Raw genomic sequence first — 25,884 nt, 5'->3', positions numbered from 1 at the left:
GATTCATATCAGGTAAAAGCCGTTTATTCTTAAAACCTGTTTTGGCCAATCGCTAAACGAAAAGCATACCTCGTTGGTCTGAGGACACAACCTGTTAAATTCGGACTTCTTAAGCTAAAGTACACGCATTTTAAAGTATTGTAACTTAGAGTGGACTTCATTTTACCCCAACAATTCTAGATGTCTAGGCGAGCGGTGCTTTCGAGACTTGTAGCTCTAGTTGCTTTAGCGGTGAGTCGCCATTACAATTTAGTCTCTTTGCGGCAGTAAGCGTCTTGTTTATTATATTATCAGACCATTTTAAAACATTTTGTTGAAAAATGTCCCGTTTTAGCTGCTTTCCTGTTCTAGTTGAAGCCATTGCATAATTCCTATTAATGTAAAGGTGGGAGCGCTCTTGCTGATTGATGAGATTTTAGATATAAGCTATACAGTCAAAATTTCATGTTCAGCTAACCATCGTGCCGATATAAAATGTTTTCTTTCTTGCATCCGAACTGAAGAGACGAGAAAATTGAACTATTTTGGAAAGATTGAACGTTAAAATCCTCAAGAATGAGGCTAGTCTTATAGGAGAGTGGGTTGAGATGTCTCAGGAGAGCAACAAATTGAGATATGTGGATTTTCTTGTTTAAATGGTGATAAGAATTTAATATATGTCTTCTTAATTCTAAATGAAAACTGAAACGAAGAGCAGTAGTCTTACAAAGAAAAGAATGATAAAGTGAAGTAAAAACGCTAGCTTATAAGGAACCTCAAGGGGCCATTTTTCTCATAGTAGGATGTTTCGAGGGTTTTGGCTACCTCGCTCCGAATTAAAAGGAAGTAAAGCATTTCTTTGCCTGAATTGTTGCATTTTCAGTTCCTGTCACTGGTCATGCAGTAACGGAAATACATTTTGCTTTCATCTTTCGCGAACATCGAAGGAAATTCGTGAGAAAGCATGGCAAGGAAATTGTTGACGCCTTGCCATAATCATAACACTGAAAGATGTGAACCACTAAAGACCGACTTGAAAATTGACGGAAAACCTAAACTGGTCTGATGAATTTGTCTTCAAGTCTTTTACCTTTTCGAAAGCTCCTATCTGAGTAGACTGTACGATATCCCTCATTTTTGACAAATACCTCATAACAGAAACTCATTATAAGTCTCCTATAATTTCTTCGCTTTAAAAGTTGTGCATGTACAAATTCTTCCCCGAGTGGTTTTCCGAATAAACAGCAGAATCATCATTAATCTATTTTCTAAACCTTTGAACAGGAAAACCATTGAAACTCAATTGATGTTGTCGAAGTAAAATGCACCTCATGACTGGAGAAGAGAAGATCAAAATGACTTGGAGCTTCATCATGGCTTTTTTGTCATTTTTCGATGTTTAGCTTGTCATTCTTAGCAACATTTTTTATAAAGATTTCAAGAATTAAAAATGAGTTTTAAAAAACGCTAAACTCAAACATAATATACAACGAGAAATCTATGACTTTAGAGAAAAAAATACAAAAGCATGCGTCCTGATCGACACTGATGTCTATTACACTATAATACTATATTACAGTAAATTGAACATTCTACTTTAACATAATTTCGTGCAAACAAATACAAAGGTGAATTCAATAAGGGATAAACGATGCAAAATGAAAAATGAAATAACTATAGAGAACGAAACCGCAGTCTTGGAAGACTAAATACATTCACAAACCTCGGATCATGAAGAAAGAATCAGGTTCTTCATCCATCCCAACGAATAAATCGACACACAAGTATTGGTGATTCCTAATAATAAAAGTAAACTGCAAATGTTTGGTATAGTTCGGTTATCAAACAATGCTTATTTCGCGGTGAATATACGCATTTAAGTAATTGACTCCCTTCAGCTCTGGCCAAAGTATAGTAATCTATGACATCAGTTGTTAAATTTGTAGTCTGTCTTCCTCTTTGACTGTGCGATGAGTTGCAAAGTCTGAAACATCAGTCGGTTTCGCTGATTTCGGTCAAAACGGATCTAAAAAGGTCACGTTTGGATTATAGAAGTAAATTAATAGCATCTCTTCCGTTATATCTAGACCGAAGATGAACTTCGGTTGTGACTTCCGGTAACGCTGGAGCACCAAGCAAATGAACTGCTCTAATTATGGAGTGTTCAATCATGACAGTGAAATAATCGTTTTACTATTCCACTGATACTCTTTAGGAAATATATAAATGATATGAACTAGTAAGGATCCAAGATGTTTGAGCTGTAATTGAGTTCCATGAAATCACTTTCTTTTTTTTTTTTTTTGTTAAAGTGCTCTCTTTTCCCCATAGGTGTTGAGTGCATCGGAAAGCAAAGGCGATGGGTCCACAAACGGTAAACGAATAATTTGCATATCTTCATCCATTGTCTTTGTAGACAAAGAACTTTGTTCAAACTCAGTATTTATGGCCACAAAAGTTTATAAAATTTTTCGTGCTCTTGTACATGTAGATCGTGTACATTGTTACCATGAACCGGTTGAAGGACTTTGAAGTCGACAGGTTATACTTTCAAAGTCTTGCCGGGATAATGTGCGTTAAAACTGAAAGTTTTTCAAGCCTACGGAACTCTAGGAAGAAATGGCGTCCTGTGATGCGCGTTCTTACGAGAACTGTTATTTAGGTGAAATTCTCACGACCAGCCCTTTCTGAAAGGTCAATGATGGGCTTTGGATTTTCTGTCGCGACACCGTCTAAAACCAGTTTGACCACATGACAGTAATGTCGCAATCTGATTGGCTAATCCGCCGTTGTCGATAAGAGCACAGACAACGCTATTCTCGTCAACGAGTCACACAACGAGTCATGCATTGAAATAATCGTTTTGTTTGATGTCGATATGATTGTGGTAAAAAATAAATCGACAGTGGATTAGCGTGGTCTGTACCCTATCGAAAACGATGTTTGTAGTCACACTGGCCACTGTGGTGACGTTGCCTATAGCACTCAGAGAGTCAATCAAACTCTGATATAACGTTATAAATGAAGCTTCACGTTTCTCTCGTTAGCTGACGAATTAAAAGTTATCACTTTCTTCGCTTATGATTTTCTTCTTTGAGATTTTACCTTGTTTTGGTTTTTAGCGAGTACGTGTGCGCAGACTGTCTGCAACAAGGGAATGATGTGTGTGGAAAGTAAGGTCGGTGAAGTGATCACCCCAGAGTGCACGTGTCCAATAAACTGTTCAAGTGTACATCGCCCTGTTTGCAGCGTGTACCATGTGGAATTTCCAAATATCTGTGAGTTACATAAGTTTGCATGTGCAAATGAAATGTATATTAAAGTAAAGCATCAAGGGAACTGCACTGAACAAGGTACGTAAAGGTCAAATTATTTTTCGGCTCTATTTTGAGGATTTTTATGAAGTGTGAATTTTTTATGGTAGCCTTTCATTAAAATTATCTCATTTCATATGGCATCCCCTGACAAGGTTTGCGTGATATGAATATGACTGCCAACTGTACCTTTTACACCTACTACACTTGCTGCACCTGCTATACCAAACTACACCAATCTGCACCTTCTACACCAACTGCCAACTGCACCAATACACCAAACTACACCTACAACACCTGCTACACCAAACTACACTTTCTACACCTATTACACCCACTGCCTATTGCACCATCTATACTACTACACCAAATTACACCTACCACATTAAACTACACCAAACTGCACCTACTACACCTACTGCCTATTGCACCTTCTACACCTGCTTCACAAAACTGTACAAGAATAAACGTTAGTTTTTTTTCTTAGATAGTGTAGAACCTTAGTCTATTTTGGGACAGTAATCATTGATCTATCGCCTTTTAGGGCTGGCTGGCACGCCTCGCTCGCAAGATGTAGATAGATAGTTACTATCGTTTTGGTATTGCTATTTTTTTTCACGTTCTCAAAGGTGAAATGGGAGACGTTAGAAAATTTCATGGAAAACGACATAATGGTCCAGGCAGGAGTAGCCCTCTTCACCCCCCTAAAATATGGTACAGCGCGTTTGTCACAGCTGGGGCCACTGCGCCTCCTATTACCTTTCTGTCGTTTAGTACATCAACAGCGCACTTTCTTGGAATAAATCACGTGAATGGGTTTGTTCACTCTCTCGTCGTTACCTCTTCATGATTCCCAGGCACGGTATATTCATATCACATATCACAGGTGCCATTTGTCTATCTTCCAGAGGCTTTATCAGTTTGCCCCAAATCACAAATAATCAATTTTCAAGACAAGTGGTTACAAAGACTTTTCGTGACGTACCAGGGAAGCAGGGCATTTTCTGTAGTTCAAAGGCTCCTACTTGCCAAGGTAAAGAGAAATTGAGGCTATTTATGGTTATGCCAATCTTCCAACTGATAAATTGACGTACGTGTCACACTTTTATTTTCAGTTTCTAAGAAAGCCCAGAGTAGTCTAGTTGAGAGAGTGATGCATAGTATGACTAAATATTGTCTACCCTTTGAAAATCTATGAAATATAAACTAAAAAACCCTTCATTACTTGAGTTGTCCATCAGAGCAAATTTCATATGTGCTCGCCTCGTCATGGAGTCTTTTATGGTTACTCAGCGAGTTTTTTCAAAGGCATTGAATTTTTTAGTTGTCACGGGTTTGTGTCCCCTCCTGATTCAGTTTCGTTTTCAATTAAATTGTCTCAACTATGCCTGTTTTTTTTTTCTTCACAGTTTTAAAACTGTATCCTCCAATGGTATTCTATCAATTTACTCGTAGATCCCAACACATTATTTCTAGTCTACATATTTTGAACCTTTGTTCATTCTTTGTAGGTTGTAGATCAAAACGTTTGTTGCTTTTCAAGGTTTATTATGTTGCTAAGGCAATCAGTACCAAGGATACGTCAAATAAATGCTTCATTCTTGACGGACAAGAGTTATTGTACATGCAAACTAAATCACAGTTTTCTTTTTCAGCGTAACTTTGACCGGTACTTTGACGAGGATAGAAACGGTTTGCTCACTGAAGACGAATTATCAAGAATTTTCCACGAGAAAACGTTTTTAAATTCTGCATGCATTGCGGGGCTCATTAGATCATGTGATACTGACGGGACCCCAGGGATAAACAGACAAGAATGGTACACTGGCTTCAAAACGGAAGGTACATATCAGGCTTATTCCTTTCACCTCCTTCTCTTATCGTTGTCCACCTATACAACGGTTATTCTGTAAAGTATGCTGCAGCTATCGTTAACAGTGAATGCCTCAGAAATCACGAATATAATCTCCACCATTGAACCGCATATTTGACAAATAGGTTTCATATCAAGTAATAGGTCACAGATCACGTCAAGATATGGTAAAAACACAAAATTGGCTCAGAGGAGCGGCCAGTGTGTCACTGATGTGGCGAAGTCATGTTACGCATTTGTCCTCCAATAGATCATAGGTAAAAAGCAGTCAAAAAGTGTGTTTGATTTAGCTCATTTCAAGATTAAATTATAACATTGCCCCAATTTTGAGGTTCCAAAGTGTAGCATCTCAACCATTCGCGTCTTTGATAATGCGTATTCTACTATGAACTAGTTTCTTCCATACAGTGGAGAAAATTGGTTCATTTTCCTCATACAGTTTTTATGAATCCAAGAAGATATGTCGCGAACGGTTCCGAGTGTTAATTTAAATTAAGTGGTGCTGTCTAGAATTCCGTTTTTGTGATATTGAACTTTTTACCAGGAGGACAGTGGCGTTGGCAGCCCTGGACTGACTGCTCAGTCACGTGTGGAGGTGGTCGGCAAAGACGAACGGGGACTTGTATCTTACCAAGTACAGGACAGATACTGCGACGCAAGTTGTGCGTTGGGAAACATCATCAAATTAGAAAATGTTTCAATAGAGAGTGTCCAGGCCTGTGGCGTTGGTCACCCTGGACTGACTGCTCAGTCACATGTGGAGGTGGTAAGCAAAGCCGAACAGGGACTTGTATTTCACCCAGTACAGGGCAGAGACTACAAAGAGAGCTGTGTGTTGGAAACGATCATGAAACAAGAAACTGTTCAAATGAAGTGTGTCCAGGGCAGTGGCGTTGGTCACCTTGGACTGACTGTTCAGTCACATGTGGAGGCGGTCAGCAGAGACGAACTGGGACTTGCATTTTACCCAGTACAGGACAGAGACTACAACGAGAGCGGTGTGTTGGAAACCATCATCAAACAAGAAACTGTTCCAATGGAGTATGTCCAGGAAAGTGGCGTTGGTCACCCTGGACTGATTGCTCAGTCACATGTGGAAGCGGCCGACAAAGACGAACTGGGACTTGCATTTTACCCAGTACAGGACAGAGACTACAACGAGAGCGTTGTGTTGGAAACCATCATCAAACAAGAAATTGTTCCAATGGAGAATGTCCAGGTAAAGTATTAATACTTATAAAGAAGATTGACTATGTTTAGTAAAAATACAAAAAGCAGACTAGAAACAACTAGTGGTAACAAGTTTTTTCGAGTATGCTATAAAGCTCTTTTACGTGATCGTTCTTCATCCTGTAAATTTAGTGCTTTGTTTACACAAGGTCTTTAAAATGTCTTTGTTTCTCTCATTTTTTCCATGACATACCTCACTTTCACAGACTGGATGGTGTCCGTCGATACTGGTGAGTAGCATTTAGCATTTTTTTTAATTCATTTTTGTTGAAACGCAGGGAATGTGATCGGTGACCAAAGTAGCCAAGCAGGTAAATCACGCAGGTAAATCCCGCAGGTAAATCACGTAGGTAAATCACGCAGGTAAACCACGCAGGTAAATCACGCAGGTAAATCACGCAGGTAAATCACGCAGGTAAATCACGCAGGTAAATCACGCAAGTAAATCACGCAGGTAAATCACGCAGGTAAATCACGCAGGTAAATCAGGCAGGTAAATCACGCAGGTAAATCATGCCGGTAAATCACGCATGTAAATCACGCAGGTAAATCACGCAGGTAAATCACGCAGGTAAATCACGCAGGTAAATCAAGCAGGTAAATCACGCCGGTAAATCGCACAGGTAAATCACGCAGGTAAATCACGCAGCCAGGAGAACAAGGGATAAGAGTGGGAGACAGCAAGACCACGGCTGGCTTGGAAGAAATTTTCTTTGGTTTTAGTTTATTTCTTAATTATTATATGGCTGTGTCTCACAAAGACTGGGAACTACCGAATTCTCGAATTTGATTGGCTGAAGTCAATATTGAGAGCGGTCTAGATTTCCCCATCTAGACCGGCATCTAGACCGGTCTAGAAAAAAAGGTACAAAGAATATAAAAAATTGGCATATAAGACAGCCATATAATAAACATCTTATTAACAGAGCTAGATCGGTCTGTAAGGGAGAATCTTGACCTCGGTCACTGGTACAGACCTCACTGCGTTCGGTCTGTACTGGCGACCTCGGTAACTTCAGATTCTCCCATACAGACCTCCCGCTCGGTTAACAAGAACAAATATTTAACTGAATATCACTTATCTTCTCACTACAAATGAAGAATAAAACAGAATTCCTCTGGTCTCAAAGAATACTGAGATGCAGGTGCCTTTTAAAAAAGTTCATATACCTTTAAGCATGAAGTCTGTCACATAACAAGTTATCTTTCTTCTTAGATGGTAAATGGAGCCGCTGGTCCTCATGGACTGACTGCTCGCGTTCTTGTGGAGAGGGTCGACAAAGTAGAACTCGTGTTTGTACTGACAAAGCCAATGGAAAGCTTCTCAAGAACGGCTGGTGTGCCGGCAAACCTCGGCAGGAAAACACATGCGCGGACTGGAAGTGTCCAGGTGTGGGATTCCTTGATCTTTTTTCAGTCAACAAAGTCAATAATTTCAAAGAATAGCAGCTATTTTAATACTTTTTTTATGAATAGGAATAAAATCGGTTGTTAGCTTTTCACGAAAATCACTTTTAACTCTTGATTTATTTGACGGTCATCATACAATCATCCTCGTATTTTCAGTCTGTTCACAATTAATTTTATAACATGCTGGTTTAAAGTTTGTTCGGCGGTCCAGTCGCAAGCTTTACAAATCATTAATTCTTAAAAGATACCAGGTTTTTCCAATCATGTTACTCACAAGGACCACTATGCACTGAAGCTAGGTCCCTCTGATGAAGAAAAAAGTAAACGCGAAAATACTGAATATTTCAGATCAAAGGAAAAGAAAGTGTCCAGTAGATAGAGAAGGTACTTTGAAGGGACGGGTTTTAACAAAACGAGACGCACCTCTGGCTGGAGCCAATGTATCACTTGCCGAGTCTCCGTATAAGATATTGGGTCGCACTCAAGAAAATGGCTTCTTCGAAGTCAGTGCATTCTGCTTCGACAAAGTAAAAGTCATTTTGATTATCAAGCATGGATACGTCCCCCAGACTTTTCGCATAACAGACCCCAAGTCCACCATTAAAATCAAGATGGAAAACGCAGGTATTTCTTTTGTTATTCAAAGTAGATTAACGTTGCTGGAATATGCATGGCCGGGTTTACTTATGGTCATAATGACTGAATATTGCCGTACAGAAAATTCTAAGGCAATCGAGGAACACCTTTATTGGTAAAATTTGCGACAAAAGATCTAAGGTCCTGTGCGATTATTTTGACCGATAACCTAAACAGGGTTGTTAAACCAAGATTCCGCTTTGGCCTTGCGAAATGTCTTTGAAACTTTCCTTGCACGACCGAAACACCAGACTGAGTGTAATAAGTTATTTCATTTGTGCGAAGAATGTAGAGCGTATCATTTTCTCTTCATGTTGTTAATCTTGGCATACTCTACTTAACAGTTCACCCGACAGTAACAGCTCACCCAGAAGACAGAAGACGTTTTGTTGGACAAGATGTCGCATTTTGTTGCCGCGTGGAAGGAAATCCACCTCCAGTCATAGAATGGTAAGCAATGTATTTGAAAAAACGCGGTTTATGCTTAATCAAGAAATTTGCAAATGGTAACCACAAGAATGTAATACCGGGTTACTTCGTAAGAAATTGAGGCAACTCTTCCGTCCTCCTTTAGCATTCATAGGAAAATTTTCTCTTTCATCTTTGTCAGTGATTTTAGGGCTTTTGGGACTTTAAGAGGTCCACTATGTGCACGTTAACTGACTATGCTGGCCTCTTCTTGGAAAATATTTCGCTTTTGAATAAATTGTTCCTGATCACAAATTAGAGCAAGTTTGAGTCATAGCTAAAACGTACTGAAACGGGTCGTTTGAAGCTTTTGTCGACGCAAACCAAACGACTTATTGAAGACGCAAGTTTCCTATGGAGAGAACAAAACAGCAAAGGAGGTTTTACAAAACAATGAAAAATTGATTAATTCAATATACACTAAATATTTCGTTGGATTTGTAGGTTTCGAAATGAAAACATCTTAGACTCAGACGAATTTAATAACAAAGAAACGTTACTGTTGCGAAAGGTGGGAAAGCAGATGGCCGGAAATTTCAGATGTCGAGCAGTAAATCAATTCGGCGCAGAATTTTCTGAGTCTGCGACATTAACAGTTTTCGGTAAGTGTGTTTTACATTTGGATTATTACGTATGATGCACGATCCTCAAAGTAAAGAGCGCTATTTATGCAATAGCGAAAATCAGACCTGAAAAAAATCAGGCCTGTACGGGATTCGAACCACTGACCTCTGCGATACTAGTGCAGCGCTCTACCAATTGAGCTAACAAGCCAACTGGAAGCAGGCCGTTAAGTTGATTCGTAATAAACCCGTGATGATAAATCATATACAATGAATATATGAAAGTTCATATATTTTGAACTGCGGTTATAGATACGTATGGTGCACGATCCTCGCAGTAGAGAGCGCTATTTATGCAATAGCGAAAATCAGACCTGGAAAAAATCAGGCCTGTACGGGATTCGATCCACTGACCTCTGCGATACTAGTGCAGCGCTCTACCAATTGAGCCAACAAGCCAACTGGGAACAGGCCGTCGAGTTGATTCGTAATAAACCCGTGATGATAAATCAGATAAAATGAATTTATGAACTTCATATATTTTGAACTGCGGTTGTAGATACGTATGATGCACGATCCTCGCAGTAGAGAGCGCTATTTATGTAATAGCGAAAATCAGACCTGAAAAAAATCAGGCCTGTACGGGATTCTAACCAATTTGGATTATTGTTATTATTAACGTTTACTTTTTCGAATTCTCCCATTTCCTCCCTTTTTTTGCTCAAAGGGCGTTTCTTCAGGATTTAAAAGCCACCCAGATCTCTACCAAATTATCAATTCTTTAAAACGTATGATGTTACTAATGCGCCAGTGGAGCTCCCTACAGTAGTAAACAAGTTAACCAAAACTCTTTAAAATTGAAGTCATACGTTCCGAAAAAATCAGTTTGTTCCACACAATCGACTAAGTTTTGGCTTTAGCTATGTGAGTTTCGTGGAGCCGCTTCTTCCTTGGGATTTAACTTGATGACAACTCTCTTAGCATGCACAAGTTCACAAATCTTTGAAAAATGAAAATTTCAGTCAGCTTAAAAATTTTTCATGCTTTCAGCATTGCGAAAGACAGAAAGCAATCACTCTTTGAGATGAATTTCTGGTGAAATGATCTGACGCAGTATTTTACCATTACCTCTTATTTTCTAATTTTAACATGTCTCGAGTTTTAGCAAGGGTTTTGATCTCTGAAAGGGAAATCAACTTTCGATTAATGATGTGTTTGTTTCAATCTGATTTAAGGGTCATTTCCAATTTAGTTCAAAGGGTCATTTCCTATGATATTTGTATTACATATTAAGAATTTGTCTTTACATCAGATACAGACATGAATACCTGCAACTCTACACCATCCGATTATTACATAAACCTTCCCGATGGGTGTACAGATCTCAACGGTAAAAGCAAGGTAAACCTTGGAAAGTGCAACAACAGCCCTTGTATTCGAGCTGATGTGCCCCCCAAACAGTCTTGTGAGGAAGAAGAGCACTGTTGTCAGGCTGGTGACGTGACTGAAACCACCGTTCGCTGTGGTCAAGGAGAGTTCACAGTTCAAAGCGTTGTGAGTTGCAGATGTGACATTTGCAAGGAAGGAGATACCATTGTGAAAGGTATTGCACGGGTTTCAGCATCTTTATAGTCCATCGTACAATATCATAAGATACGCTAGCTAGATACTGAGGTCATTTGGAGTTTCTGGCAATCATGAAAATAGGTTTCCTTTGAAAGAAAGAAAATATAATTTCACGGTGTTAGAATATACTGAAACAACTATTCACCTCTGTGTCGGTGGCTAGCAGTGGATAATTACCTCGCTGCGTCGCAGCTCGGTATATATTCACCACTAGCTATATCCACATCGGTGAACAGTTGCTATTTGAAAAAAAAAATTATCATGTACCAAATCTAGCAGTTTCCCTTTTTATAACGCATGCAACACCGGCAATACTTCGTGAAGTGCAACATGTTATTTCAAAGTACCAGTGTAGGTAGCAATTTGACTTAATTGTCGTTTTATTTGAATATTGCAGGAGTGGTGGTGGGAGGACCAGATGAGACACCAGTGGAATATTGCGACATTCTGGTTAATGATACAGTTGTTGCCTTCTCCGACTTCGACGGAACATTTCAACTGACTGTTACCAAGGCTGCAAAGCGGTTAGTAGTAACGTTTCGAGATTACACGGAGGAGTACGAGGAAACAACAGTTATGTTACCTTTCCAAAAGGGCACAACAACATTTCACAAAATTCATCTTCGTCCTGAAGCGAAACCCATTGAATTTGATCCCGAACAAGAAAAGGTAGTACCCCTTGTTGGAGATGCAGAGGCAGAAGTTGTCATACCAGCCAATAGCTTGATTGACAAAGATGGAAACCCCCAAAAAGGTAAAGCGAAAGTCAAAGTGCAGTTCAGTGATCCCAGAAGTGAGCGAGACATTCTAGAATCTCAAGGTGACTTTACTACTGTCGACGAAGATGGCGAAGAACAGTTACTCAGAACGTACGGCCTTTTCAAAATAAAGGTGCAGGACGAAAATAACAACAACCTTGGCCTCACCAAGGATCTTCATATTAATATCGACATAGAACAAATAACTGGAGAGACCTTTAATGAATCTACTCCCTTACCACATCTGTGGTGGCTGGACCAGAAAACTGGTCGATGGATGGACGCTGGCCAACTTGAACGAAACAGCGAGAGTGCCAAGCGTAGAAAGAGAAACTTACGGTCCAGGGCATTTTCTGGAGTAATAACACCAGAGAATGTTCAAAATGCTTACAATCTCGATTTGAGTTATGACAGATGTTTTGCAAAGGTTAGAGCTGCCAGACAGGATGGAACAGGAGTGCCAAGTGCGAAAGTCACTAGTATTTTCGTTAATCCTCGTGGACAAGCGATTCAAGGGTACTTAATGAGGCCAACTGGCTCAAATGGCTACCGATGCATCTCAACCCAGTGTAACAGCGATGGTTACATGGAGGTTGAGGAGGACGGAGTGCCTTTACTGCCTGTTGCGCGCGAAGTGGCTGCTCTCCCTCCTGAAGCGGGTGCTTCCATAGTAGATAACCGAAGAATCAAATTTACTCCTGGTGCGCGACCACTCAACGGCCCTGTGTACCAAAAAGCTCAAGCTAGCTCTTGTTGGAGTAGTGGGCAGAGTTACTTCTCATTTCAAAGCCAAAGCAACAGACAAGTTTTTAACCAGAGGTATATTCCGCAGCCTCCTTTCCAACAACGATTTAGACGTGCATCCAATAGGAGAAGATGCTATTTAAAAATCTTGACTTCCGGAACAACGAGTACCTTGGTAACGGCAGAGAGTTATTCCGAAGATGAGCAAACACTGTACGGGAAAGCCACCAAACAGACCGAAAGAGTCAACAGCAATTTATATGCAGCTTGCATAGAACACAGATGTCCTGAACGCGATGCAACATTGATTCGCTTCACAGTGTTGACCGGAGAATGCCGAAGAAGCCGAGTTCAAGATGTTTTAGACGAGAATAGAAACAGCGGTTTAGCACCAAACGTGGCAAAGGCTTTAACTCCAACTGACGACGAACTATCTGGGAGTTCTCTGGGGATGTTCACGTGCCCACGGTGCAACACGGCAAGTCTCATAAGCGACTTCGAAACTAACTGCCTTAAAAAGCGAATAGTAGACAGGAGTAGGATAAAATTTTTCGCAGTTAAGTTTACTTGCAACTAGTAAAACACTTACCCAAGGCTCTGTCTAAATTTTCCACTAAAAAAAAAAATTCAATGAAAGACTAGAAGAATTCCAGAAAATTAATAATTTTTTCTTCATTAAGTACTACTTCTAGTATCGTGTGTATTTTTTTTTTTGCCAAAAATAATCTCTTTCAGTAGTTGGGGGTGACTCTTATCAGTCCACCATTCCCTCGTGGCAGCGTCCCTTCATTTAACCTAATAGGGAGCTTTGGCAACGACGTTTTCGTTTTTGTAACTCTTTCGAGATTATTCCGATGTGTTTCACTTGGAAAATGCTGGCGAACTATTCATATTCAGGGACTGTATCACTACGAACGGCGTTAAAGTAAGAAAAAAGAAAGAAAAATTAACCGTCATGCGTTCACTTTCTCGAGAAAACCTAAAATTTGGTTATTTCACGTTGTTGTTTTGCCAAGAACGGTAAAGAAATGTACCAAAATGTTAAACGCACGTGCAGGGCGATTGTTTTTGCTAATTAACTAAGCCTATTGTTTTCTGCCGTTCTCGTTGCTAAAGCTCCCTAATGAGCCAACGGAGAGCCCGCCCCCTGAGATGCTCAAATTGGCCTCTAAAAACAAGAGGATATTGTCAAAAGCTACTCTATTCTTGCTCTTAAGTCTGAAAGCATTGATCTATGCATCAGTTAAACCTTTCCACATTCAATTATTACAAATTTTCGATTGAACGAGCGTAGAAAGTTCTAACCCTAATATGGAGGGGTATTCCTCTTAACGTAACGACAGCTTGCATGCGATTGAAAAGAAATTCTAGCATTAAAAAAAAAAAAAAGAAAAAGGTTTTGGGAACCAAAGCAACTCAATAAAGTCCCTCTGGTTTTCGGCAAGCAGGAAAGTTTACTTTTAATACGGCCTTTTCAGTGTAGCGTGGTCAATTTTGCCTAAATATTTTTTTCACCTCATTTACGTTTTGTAAGAGCGCGAGATTGTGGATGAAGTACTAAATGTGAAACGAGTAACAGTTGCATAAGACGATTAATTTGAAAATGCCGGCTTTCCGCTTTTTTTTTTTTTGGAAAACCGCTGTCTGGTTACCTCTCGGTATGACGTCAGTCCTTCGACGAAGTTTTGGTAGGGAAGGAAAATTCACTCACCCCATCGTCCTATCCGTTAGACAATTAATTATTATTAACCAAGCACACTTTTCAAACCCCACGATTCATCTATTTTTTATTCAGTTATATCGCAAATAGCGGTGAATTGGAATGGAAAAGTCGATGTGATAAATATAATAATGAAAAATCTTAAACTATCTTTATAGGATATGGAAAACGGCGTGAATGTTTAAACGTATCTCGCAACTTCTTATGGTATGTGAAACATGAAACAGTGTTTTATGTGGGTGAATTGAAATTAAATGTTTTTTTAAAGTCACTGAAAGTTACAACTTACAAGTAATTGGCAGGCTAAAATATGTGGCACCCCTCAAAATATGCCTACTGCTGCTGAGTTAACCCAAATTTAATTTGTATCAGAAACGTGTCTGGCATCATATATTCCTTTTCTTACGCGCGCGATTGGTTTCGATTCATCGTGTACGTTAGTGATATTTTCATCAGTAGACTGCTAACAATACGTTCGGCGGAATCACGTAATTTAAGCATATTACAATAAAAATTCGTTTCTTTACCAAGTGTGAATGAGTAAGAGGTGGCGTAAATTTTCATTACAGAAATGCCGAGTGAATAATGTACGACTGTAACGTACATGACATCCTTTGAAGGCCGTTTTCCTTCTTGATTTTCCAATTAGTCCCCTTTTTTGCAACACTTTATTGAGTAACTTTACATGATTCCCAGCTTTGCTGATTTAACCAAACAAATATTCCTTTTCTCATAGAAAACCATTGTTCTTTGTATCCAACACAACTATATAAACTATATCAAATAATAAATACAATGGTTCTTTTTTCATTTCATTAAATGATTAAAGGTAACTTGAAGATAACTTCTCATTGAGGAGGAACTTCATGATAAACTACTTCAATGAACGGATCCAAAAGTTTACGTATTCTTGACATAACAAAGTCTCTTTCTATTACAACTATATCCGTTTTAACGAAGATAGTTACTCCAATAAATATAATTAACAGGAAGATGACGACAAAAGTAGTAAATCTGAAGGCAGCTGATAAAAATCTCCAACACACACTGGGCCTTTTAGATCTGAAAATGAGTTGGAGAAGTAAAAGTTAAAAATTTGTTATGAGCCTCAAAACCTAATTCATGGCGGTGAATATCTTTCTTAATGAAGCCAGAATTACGACACCAGAAATAAAAACTTAAAATTTTTCACCAGTTTGAAAACCCAAACAAAAGTCTAATTTTCTGATCATGAACTGCTTTACTTCGTAAACGATCCAACCATGCTTGTTCAGAAGAGCTTGCTCTCTCTCTGGATGGAGACCGCATGGAGAGCTTCTCCACAGATCTATAAATAATATTAGGTCAGAAACACATAGAAAAACTGCACAGCGAGACAGAAACAAGAGTATTGACTTACGTTTCTTGAAATGAATTGACTTCTGAGTCTAATACGTCACTTTCACTTTCGTTTTCACTAGCATCTTTTATTTGGTCATTCCCTTCAGACTCTGCCGGGTGATCGACAGAAACCATCTCATCTTCATGTTCATCATGTCTTCCTTCCTTTACTTCCGTGTTTATGTTGTCGTTTTCTCCTTCGGAGTCACTCACAACTACTACCGGAGTGCCACTGGATTCAGCTTCTGGCATACTTTCTGTCAGAGACGAATCCATTTTCTTCCCTGACGGCTCTTCAGTCTGGCGCACGGGGGATGCAGAAGCTTCCCGTTCTTGTCTGCTGGCCTCCGTGCGACGTCGGAAGCTTCGGAGAGCTTCTTTTGCCCGCATCGATGTAGTGTGAAAGGCCATGACAAAATTGAGAAGGCTGTTCTGTTTAGTACCATCGCCTCCTGCTTCAGACTAGGAAATAGAATTAAATTTTTATTTTGGTGAGGAATGTGACAGCTGGGAAAACAAACAAAGATTGCTAAATAATTTTTGTCATGATGGTAAGAGGGCAACAAAACAAAAAATACAGAAAATAAAGATAAGTTCTTGAGATGAGTATAAAGCAAATCGGAGAGAAGCATAAGCAAACGAAAATAAAAATGTATCAATTTATATTACCTTCACGGAGAGAAAAAGGTAGGAAAAGAAGACGAAAATAACGTAAATAAATAGAGTCAGATTTTGGTAAGAAAAATTCTTACTTGGTGAGGAAGTGGAGATGAAGGACTGCTAACCGTTTGGGAATCTATACCTTTAAAATCAAGTGAGAAACAGACAAATAAACGGAGAAATGATGAAGCATAAATAAACAAAATAAATGAAGAGGAAGCGAACAAGGATTTGACCAGAAAATTTTTACCCGTGTTCATATGAGAATTTAAACTAATTAAAATTTAAATTGAATAACCGGGTGATACTACTAAATATAAGCATTTCAACGTAAATAAATCAAGAAACTCGTGAATACAATAGGGACAAATAACAGCAATGACTAAATGTTCCACACAAAGCAAGCAGCTCAAGTTAAGTCCAGTTTGTGTACTGATATCGGTGTCAAGGAATCTTCAAGTCTTGTAGTTCACGTTGTAAACAACGCCATAACTTGTTGAAAGTTTCATTATCATAAAAATGAAATCAGAATCTAAGTGCAAGTACAAAACAGTTCAAGGTTCTAACTCCATTATCTATTACCAAGTCGTGTAGGACCATTTGCTAAAGTTCCAGGTGAAGCACTCTCGTCAGCAACCAGCCGTTCCTTCATACGAAGTTCATTGAGGTCCTCTCGTACTCGCTCCAAGTGACGAGTCAAGTTCTCAGCATGACATATCATGACCTCCACTCCAGATGACATACGAGCCTCCTGCACATCCAAAAGTAAAGCGATTAAAAACTCTGCTCTTAAAAGGTCTGGAAACTACTTTTTAAGAATGAACTTGACCGTCATAGAAAATAAGAGATGCATGTACAGGAAATCAACTGGTTTAGGTGACTTTTGGTTTACGTTATTTCTAGAGAGGACAAAGGGGTCTCTACCCTTTCTTGGTTTTGTTAATTAATTAGTATCTGGATACAGGTTTTGAACTTTGTTGTGTATTTTCCTTGGAGTTTGGTACGATCAGCACAGCGTTTCCCCTCTGCCAGGTTCAAACATACAAAATTTAAGCACAATAGAGCGTATTTCGATTGAGTGTCACACAACAAAAATCGAGTAATGAAAACAACCAATCAGATCAAATGAAATATCACATGGACACAAGGAGCCTAGAGAACTCAAAGTAAAAACGAATTACTTTTCTGAAGCGCAGGAGAGGGACTGATCAAGTCGCTAATGGTTTTAATTTTAATTCTAACTTATTGAGAAAGTGGCGCGTGCGAGTTTTCTGGGTCAATAACAGAGCGAACAAAAGTAGAGAAAAGCCAAAGTAGTCACGGATTACGTTAGACACTCCAATGACGTTGCTCCATTATATGAACGAATGGTTCTTGTCTATGGTTAGCACCCTCGACCTACAAACTGAATTTAGGCAAAAGTGTCGAAAGGCTACTTGCATGGTTATATGCAAGAAGAAGAACATCCAAACTTCCGCGAGTCGTCACTGACCTGTTTCACACAGCCATGTTGTTCTGTTTGAGTAATAATTCTTTGCGAAGATTTCTTTATTATCTCTAAGTGAGTCTTTAAAAGTGACAACATATCCTGTTGAGGAATTTGATAAAATTCAGGGCATATATCAAACTGATGAAACCATACATGGCTAGTTCTATAAAACCGGGATGAATTCCACTTCGGGGCAAATATGCATCTATCATTTGAATACTTTTTTGATCGTACTGCAACCTGAACTGGTGTTAAAATTATACCAACTCCTACAAGCACTGGTTACGCTACCAATGGAACATCCTCCGTGTTAGTTTACGCGCATAATTTTACTCCAAGGAGTGTTCAATTGATCTTTCCTCCACTCAGGTTCGATAAATTACCAAACAGACAAGTAACACCAACTGAAAAAGTTAACAATTGATGTCGTGGCACTGTCTTGATCTGACACCAAATTCTCAGCTTTAGTCAACCAACAAACGTATGGTCATCAGGTCGAAGAATGGCTCTCAGATCTTAAGACCCAGCTAAAAAGAATCAAATAAAAGCCATCGTACCTGCATATCCTTAGTGAAACACAGTTGCTCAAATTCCTTTTGTTAACAAAACAAAAAGCAATAGCAAGTCAGAACGTGGATCCTGTTACAGCGATACATGCACAAATAAATACGTTTCATTTAGCCTTTAAAATATCAAGAAAATCGGTTGAGATTTCGAGGGAGAAAATACCTGAATGATATCAAAGGATGTTAGAGAAGAAGGTAAAATTCTTTAGTTTTTAAAAACAGGAAGCCGTCTAAACATATTATTTTATTACCTTGAGTGAGTTAGACATACTCTGTAGCTCTTTGTTCATGTTGGATTCTGCGATTTCTCTGGCACGCGCCTATACAGATAAAAGCATTGGTTGTGTTAAAAAATACATGTATAAGAAAGTATTGATACAGGCTTTTACCAATGCACTTTAGCATCACTGGTGAACCAAATCTGCCGAGGCAACATTTATCAACCAAATATACCCAGGGCTCGACACTAACTTTTCAACTTACTAGCCAAGTGGCTGGTGAAAACATAGATGTTAAAACAATTTTAGTTTGTTTAATAGCCAAACTGGCCAGTGAAAATCGAAAAGCACTATGCAAAACTGAATTTCTAATAGTCTGTGGCTACCGTAAGTGTCGAGCCCTGATACTCCCTTTCAATCCTCGACCAAGCCCCCTTCCCTGTCAGCAATGATTTCCCATGGATCTGTGGCAGATCAATCACTGATACTTACATTTTTTTAGGGATGGAGACATCCCCTTAAGCTACACATTGGTTAGCAGGGTATTTTCAACTTTTTAGCCCTAAAAAGGTTAGACCGCTCTTCCTCCATCGATAAGGGACGTGAGCTTTGGGCGAGAGGTGATTTCAAAGATAAAAAAGCGAGCCAAGATAGAGTGTTGTGCTCGAAAAAATTCTTTCAGATTACAGCCCCCCTCCTTTTCCATTTAAATGGAAATACTGCGTTTGCTCTCCATCCTTGCTCATGAACTCACTAGGACGGCAAAAGAGAGAAGGGAAAAGAGCAGTCCACATGTAGTCTCCTGCAAAGTTTTCAAAAAAGAACAAACAAGAATGAAATACCTTCCATTATAACAAGACAAAAAAATTCACCTGAACCTCCAATCGTCGATTCAGAGTATCGTGATCTGTTTGGAAAGCTAGCACCAGAGTCTTGAACTGTTTCTGATTACCAAAAAGAGTCTCGTTAGTATACTTCCACTAACTAAACAAATACCGAAAAAGCAACCACGAAATAATCGAAACTAAAGGTTTTATTCTCATTGATTAGTTGTGTTTTCTCGGGTCTTGAATGAACTTTAAATACCCTCCATCCACTGGATGGCGTTGCGAGTCAGTCAAAGAAGCATTTCAAGTAGGAAGCTCTGAAATTCTATTTAATATTTAACGAGTGTGAGACTTACCTCAATCTCCTTATCATTGAGGGCTGGCCTGGAGACGCAAAGTTCAAATAAGAAACACGCCATCATCACAAAAATAGAAATAAGCACAAGTCAGTTAGGGAAATGCGTAATGACTTCATAACTACGTAATTATTGCGTTAAGGTGATACCTCAGTATTACACTGCACATCCTGTAATGCGCTTAAAAATCGCGTAATCAGGCGAATAAGCGCGCGCGCATTCCGAGAACGCGGTATTGTTTTTCGATCTTTACACCAGGAAAAGAGGTTCGATAGCCTTTAGCTCTTGAACGAACGAGGTGACCTACATTTTTGTTACATAATTCTGGTGTACAAATTATCCCCTTTGAGTCGGAGAAATTATAAAAATATAATCGTTTAAAACTTGTAGTTTAAAATTGCGTGACATTTTAACATTTTAACATCGAATTGCTCCATACGCTCGAGAGTTCCTACCTTTCAAGTTCTTTTCAAGTGTTACTTTAGAAACCCTTGCTTCCAGCTACTGCAGAACGTACCATGAACCGACTGACATGGTGCACGTGATAAGTGCCAGTACAGGCATCAATTGGATACGTTTTGCCCACCATATCTTTAAAACGAGCACGGCGACCTATCTTTTTATTACATCTTTCGAAACAGAGATTGGTGGCGAACATCTAAGGGAATTTTCAAAATATTTGTTCGATAGTTTTTTTTTCTGAGGAAACACCTCAAGTATTCATTCAAGAAAGTCGCTATACGTAGGATCAGAACAAACTTACCTCACACGAAGAGACACTCCATCCACAAAATTATTACCTCCGACTGAATTTTCGAGCGCCGCGCTTGTTGCACTTTCATAATCAAACTCTTCTGGGATTTTAAACGCAACAGAGAGTTTCTTTCTCCATAAGTTTGTAGCCGTCTTGTCTTTTTCCACTGACAGAGTTGCTTTGCCAGAACTAGAATCCCCCCCTGTGATTTTAGTTGGAGTCTCTTCACTAGACTTAGGTGTTGTTCCTAACGTTCTTACTTCTGGGCCTGGAGATTCTATGATCCCTGATCTCCGTCGCCGTTGCTTCTCATTTTCAAAATGATCTTCTTCAGTACATGTTCCTTTATCAACAACACCAAGTTCCCTCTCGAACCTCTGAAGTTCTCTCAGAAGTTCTGTTTGCGAACCCGTTGATACCAATTCCTTAAGGTCTGTTTGACAACTCGTTGTTAATAATTCTCGATCGTCATTTTCGACAAGTTGTACAAATTTACCGCTGGGCGATTCACACGTATCGTCTGACTCGTGTCTATCAATTTGTGGGCTTAATGAGTCACTTGATAAAGACGGCGATCGCAACCTAAATAAGTCGTTATCCTCAAAAGTTTCAAGAGCTTCTTCTTTTTGAAGAGTTTTTGTGGTCTCCTGATCTGGATAGTCGCTTCCGACGCCCTAGAGGGGTGGATGCAAAGGAAATCAAACGTATCCATCAAATCATATACGTAATCCAAGCAGAGAGAAAACAAGCAAAATAGCGAAAATCAGACCTGAAAAAAAATCAGGCCTGTACGGGATTCGAACCACTGACCTCTGCGATACTAGTGCAGCGCTCTACCAATTGAGCTAACAAGCCAACTGGGAGCTGGCCGTTAAGTTGATTCGTAATAAACCCGTAAAAGTGATAAATGTGATACAATGAAATATATGAAGTTCATATATTTTGAACTGCGGTATTATACAATTATATTTAATTGTATCTGATTTATCACTTTCACGGGTTTATTACGAATCAACTTAACGGCCTGCTCCCAGTTGGCTTGTTAGCTCAATTGGTAGAGCGCTGCACTAGTATCGCAGAGGTCAGTGGTTCGAATCTCGTACAGGCCTGATTTTTTTCAGGTCTGATTTTCGCTATTGCTTAAATAGCGCTATCTACTGCGAGGATCGTGGATCATACGTATCTAATACCGCAGTTCAAAATATATGAACTTCATATATTTCATTGTAACCAAAATAAAAATAACAAACAGAAACTTCAAGACAACAAAATCATACCAAAATGCACATGTACAACATGGCAAAAATTTGTGAGCACATATTAACAGACAAATAAGTGAGGTGTTAAAGTTCTTCGCAAAGAGAAGATAAAGTGTAAGAAAAAGACAAAACAAGAGACTAAAGCGATGGACATCTCCTTCAGGCTTCTTGCCAAGCACTGCAGAAACCTAAAAGTTAAAACGTTCCCGTCGACCTAGTAGTTCCTAACCTAAAATTGATGTCCCTCGTTTTAACACCTACTACATGAGGAACTCTGTAGCTCGTCGAGGAGCAATAGTTTGGAACACGTTGGTTCCTCAACTTAATGACGATATAGACAACGTTAAGAACTATGCGATTATGGCAAGACGATCTAAGGCTTTGCTACACACCTTGATTTTGACTGTATCTCCCCTCAAACATTAACCAGAAGGGAGGAAGATTTTAAGTATAATTAGTGTTAATAATTAGACGATATTAGAGTAACACCTTGTTTTTAGAATTTTAAGCTTTTACCGTTTTAGACTTGTAAGTAGTAAGTAGCGATATGATTTTAGCTGGTGTATATCCTATTTATTCTCTAATTCATTAGTTATCTTACTTAATTATTTAGACACGACCTCACAAGCGAAGTGTCGCTTTAAATACTTATCGTGTACAAATAAAGATTATTAATTGATTGATTGATTGAGAGGCTTTAACTCTATTGAGCCTACTTAAAAAAAAATACTAGCAAAAGCTAAAAAGCAACCGAAAGGCTCGTGGAAGCTAATTGGTTCGATTTGCGGGGAAGAAATCATGACGTCTTCTGTCTCAAAATCGTTACAAACTGAAGCCATTCGTTCTCACGAAGGGCTAATGCTCGAAATGTCAGCTTTAGAAACTCTTTTCGATGTTCACGTTACATTATCAAGTTGATTAAACCGAACAATCTTGAAGCTAGAGTCGTCCGGAAATACGAACCTCATTGAGAGAAGTAACAGCAAAGATATTTTACATTGTAAATACAAATTGACCATGAAATACCTGCATCCGTTTGCTTCCATCACACTTTGAAACAAAATCGTACAGTCTTGTTCTCACCATGTAGCTGGTGATACACGGGGAAGAACAGCGAGGTGACTAAAAACAAATAGGTGACATATGCCGCGGTTAAGACAACATATAGAGCCTGAGAATGAAAAAATAACACGTTATAGTTCACCACTAAATTTTCTCCGGTTCTTATTGGTTTAAATCGATTACGTGACGCGATAGTGTTCATCCGTGGAGAGACACTACCAGCCCATAGTGCCCGCCCGCGGAAAATACCCGGATGGATAGTGCCCGTCCGCGGAAAATACCTGGATTGATAGTACTCATCCGTGAAAAGTTTTGAATAGTTTGACGGCCGCGAAGTTAGGCAGATCGGAAAAACAGTGACTTTTCAATTCTGACAGGTATAACGTATTATTTAGCCAAGGTACGGTTGCGAATTATTGACATTTGTGACAAGCTGTAGGCGCGGAAGAAAATTTAGTGGTAAACAGTAAAAACAATAGTGTTTATGTCTCGGAACTATCGGTCTGATAGTTCCCCCTTGGAAATTTGATGTTCTTAAAACTAGCATATTTGTTTTAAGAACATCAAATTTCCGCGGGGCAAATATCAGCCGATAGTTCCTCGACAGAAACACTATTGTTTAAGTAGAATTTTGAAGCCCAAACGTGAATTTTTTTTTTGTAAGAAGTTCTGAATTAATTAAACGACGCTTGTTGTCAATGAGACATCAGCTATGGTTACCTGTCTACTTCTATTGAAAAGCTCTGAATCTGAATGAGGAATTGCTTCAAAAATGTCCTTCAGCTCATCTGAGTGTCTTGAAATTGACATCTGAATGGATTCCTGTTTGTGAATGAAGAATTTCAAGACAACTAAACGACTCGCTACTGACCAAAATAATTTCGGGTGAAGAAAACGACGTAACAATCGACTTAATATTCCATTGTCAGCATTCTAAAAGATCATAAAAACTACGACACAAAAGACATAGGAGCCCCAGTCGAACTATACGCAGTAAGGAGGCATTTTCGTTGCAAAGGTCTGGGGATCTTAGGGTGCTGTTGTGGTATTTCATCATGACTTCAGGTTACTAATATAATAAGTTACGCTGATGGTGGAGCTAGATGCATAGGAGTTTTTGTATAAGAAAACGAGAATAATTAGAACACGATGAGCTGGTTTGGAGAGAACTTCACTACCAAATACTTTCCATTCTTACCCTGGGAATGTTTTGGTTTAACTAGAGCAAGCTACGCGATTTTTTCTGCGAAAGAAAATGTATCGTTGAGCTATTATTGCAGCGGTTGGAGACCACACGCGCAGATAGGGAGATTCGCCGTCATTTTCATCAATATTGATGTCATAAAATTTAACGCGCACGCGCCCATGTCGAGCGTTGTGACGCTGGGGGAAGTTCCTATGATCCACTTAGACTGCACTTTCTATCCCTTTTCCAGCAAAAAAACCCTTGCGGGTTCTTTGGAGATAACGAGAACGTTTGTAAAGTACCGAGCCGAAAGCTAAACCTTTCGAGTGTCCAACACAAATCGCGCGTGGGTTATGCCAAGAACCCGATAAAAAGTGTGGGTATTTTGTTTGTATGAAATCCCCATGGGTTTATCAGTGCAATAAACGATGGGTTCTTGACCAATCGTTAGTCATTCCAAGCGCAAGAAATTCTAGAACATTCATTAGGACTGTAATAAAAATGTGAACAATAGATCCCATTGCACAAAAACAGGGCATTGGAGCCAGAAAATTACTCAGACATAATGAGATAAGGAAACCGGCTTTAAATGACTTTTTTCTAGCGAATAAAGAGTTGTATACAGACCAAAACTAACCTCTAATGACGACGTTCTTCTTTTCTCCATACTAAGCTGCGACGTTGCTTTCACCAATTCGCTTTCCAGCTCCTTTATTTGTACTAAAGAAATGAAAATACAACCACCCTTGGAAAACACTTCTAACTGTTGCCACTATTTAGAAAAAAAAAAAACCGTCCTACCTAGCAGATTTGTTTGCTGGCTTTCCAACTCATCTTGATTTCTGAAAATAAAAACCACAACAAGGTGTACCAACCACTTAACAATTCAGAGTGATCTTATCTAATTTATCCTCTGTACCACTCAGTAAGGTCACGAGAATAAAGGAAATTATCGCTAACTTAAAAAGCTTTTTGATTGTTTAACTGTAAATTCTCTTTGTTAATAACACAGGTAATGATTAGAGATAAGTGTGGAGAATTTGTATACTGATGTCGAGGTGTACAGGGTTAAGCAGAATAATGTATTTCCTGCATATATGCGATGCGATACAGGGCTCCACGCCAACCTTTCAACTTACCAGCCAAGCGGCAAGTGACAACTTAAATGTTACAACAATTTCAGTTTGTTTACAAGCCAAACTGGCCAGTGGAAATCGAAAACCACTACCAAAACTGAATTTCTACTAGTCTGTGGTTAGTTGGCTACCGTTAGTGTCGAGCCCTGCGATAAACGATACCAGCTGGACTTACAAGCTGTTATCAGTAACTGGCTCACCCACTCAATAAGTAATTCTGTAAGCTGAAGACAAGAATCAAGACCTTACTTTTCAAGTTGCCCAACTTTATCTTCAAGTCTTGTGGTAACACGTTTCTTAAAAAAAATAAACAACAAAACAAGAAAAATGTAGGAAATTATATCACTTGAATAATAAGAGTTTAATATTTGTAGTACGCAAATTGCATTTGCATATGATCAAATGCGCATAACAATTATAGAATATAAAAATTACATCAGATAATAAACTACAATAAGACCCTTATCAAACTTACAAAACTAATAAAAACCTTATCTAAATTGTAAAAAACTATTAAAAAAGAATAGCAGAAGTTTACGGATTTCCCCTTATAACTAGTTTCATTGTCACCCGCCAACTTGTGGAAGTCAGCTTCAATCATATTTTCACAGTAAAATATGTGCTGTGATGAAATTTTTCTTGCTTGAACACTTTTAAAATCAGAATTAGC

At 38.9% G+C, this 25,884-nt stretch overlaps 2 protein-coding genes across 2 annotated transcripts in view; one reads left to right on the top strand and one right to left on the bottom strand.

Annotated features, from left to right (window-relative positions):
* Nucleotides 1–67: 67 nt before the first annotated feature.
* On the top strand, nucleotides 68–14,847 carry LOC111326750 (cartilage intermediate layer protein 1). The gene is made up of 13 exons (XM_022930826.2): nucleotides 68–231; nucleotides 2,311–2,353; nucleotides 3,102–3,332; nucleotides 4,202–4,326; nucleotides 4,949–5,135; nucleotides 5,711–6,385; nucleotides 6,603–6,626; nucleotides 7,613–7,786; nucleotides 8,155–8,430; nucleotides 8,787–8,892; nucleotides 9,355–9,512; nucleotides 10,786–11,076; nucleotides 11,497–14,847. The coding sequence occupies exons 1-13, from the start codon at nucleotides 181–183 to the stop codon at nucleotides 13,176–13,178; spliced, it is 4,023 nt and encodes a 1,340-aa protein (XP_022786561.2). The 5' UTR covers nucleotides 68–180; the 3' UTR covers nucleotides 13,179–14,847.
* LOC111326701 (inositol 1,4,5-triphosphate receptor associated 2) overlaps nucleotides 14,369–25,884 on the bottom strand; it is a 25,593-nt gene continuing 14,077 nt past the window's right edge. The window contains exons 25-39 of the mRNA XM_088734577.1: nucleotides 25,464–25,510; nucleotides 24,880–24,920; nucleotides 24,716–24,798; nucleotides 23,613–23,714; nucleotides 22,857–22,952; nucleotides 20,581–21,245; nucleotides 19,818–19,845; nucleotides 19,507–19,578; nucleotides 18,668–18,736; nucleotides 18,408–18,443; nucleotides 17,854–17,949; nucleotides 16,944–17,112; nucleotides 16,454–16,503; nucleotides 15,721–16,163; nucleotides 14,369–15,383 (exon numbers count right to left, since the gene is read on the bottom strand). Coding sequence (XP_088590703.1) covers nucleotides 15,170–15,383; nucleotides 15,721–16,163; nucleotides 16,454–16,503; nucleotides 16,944–17,112; nucleotides 17,854–17,949; nucleotides 18,408–18,443; nucleotides 18,668–18,736; nucleotides 19,507–19,578; nucleotides 19,818–19,845; nucleotides 20,581–21,245; nucleotides 22,857–22,952; nucleotides 23,613–23,714; nucleotides 24,716–24,798; nucleotides 24,880–24,920; nucleotides 25,464–25,510 — 2,211 coding nt within the window. The 3' untranslated portion in view covers nucleotides 14,369–15,169. The remainder of the gene's footprint in view (nucleotides 15,384–15,720; nucleotides 16,164–16,453; nucleotides 16,504–16,943; nucleotides 17,113–17,853; nucleotides 17,950–18,407; nucleotides 18,444–18,667; nucleotides 18,737–19,506; nucleotides 19,579–19,817; nucleotides 19,846–20,580; nucleotides 21,246–22,856; nucleotides 22,953–23,612; nucleotides 23,715–24,715; nucleotides 24,799–24,879; nucleotides 24,921–25,463; nucleotides 25,511–25,884) is intronic.

Source organism: Stylophora pistillata, chromosome 1 (genome assembly GCF_964205215.1).
Source record: "Stylophora pistillata chromosome 1, jaStyPist1.2, whole genome shotgun sequence".
NCBI lineage: Eukaryota > Metazoa > Cnidaria > Anthozoa > Scleractinia > Pocilloporidae > Stylophora > Stylophora pistillata.
This window is presented reverse-complemented; position numbering and strand designations above follow the sequence as displayed.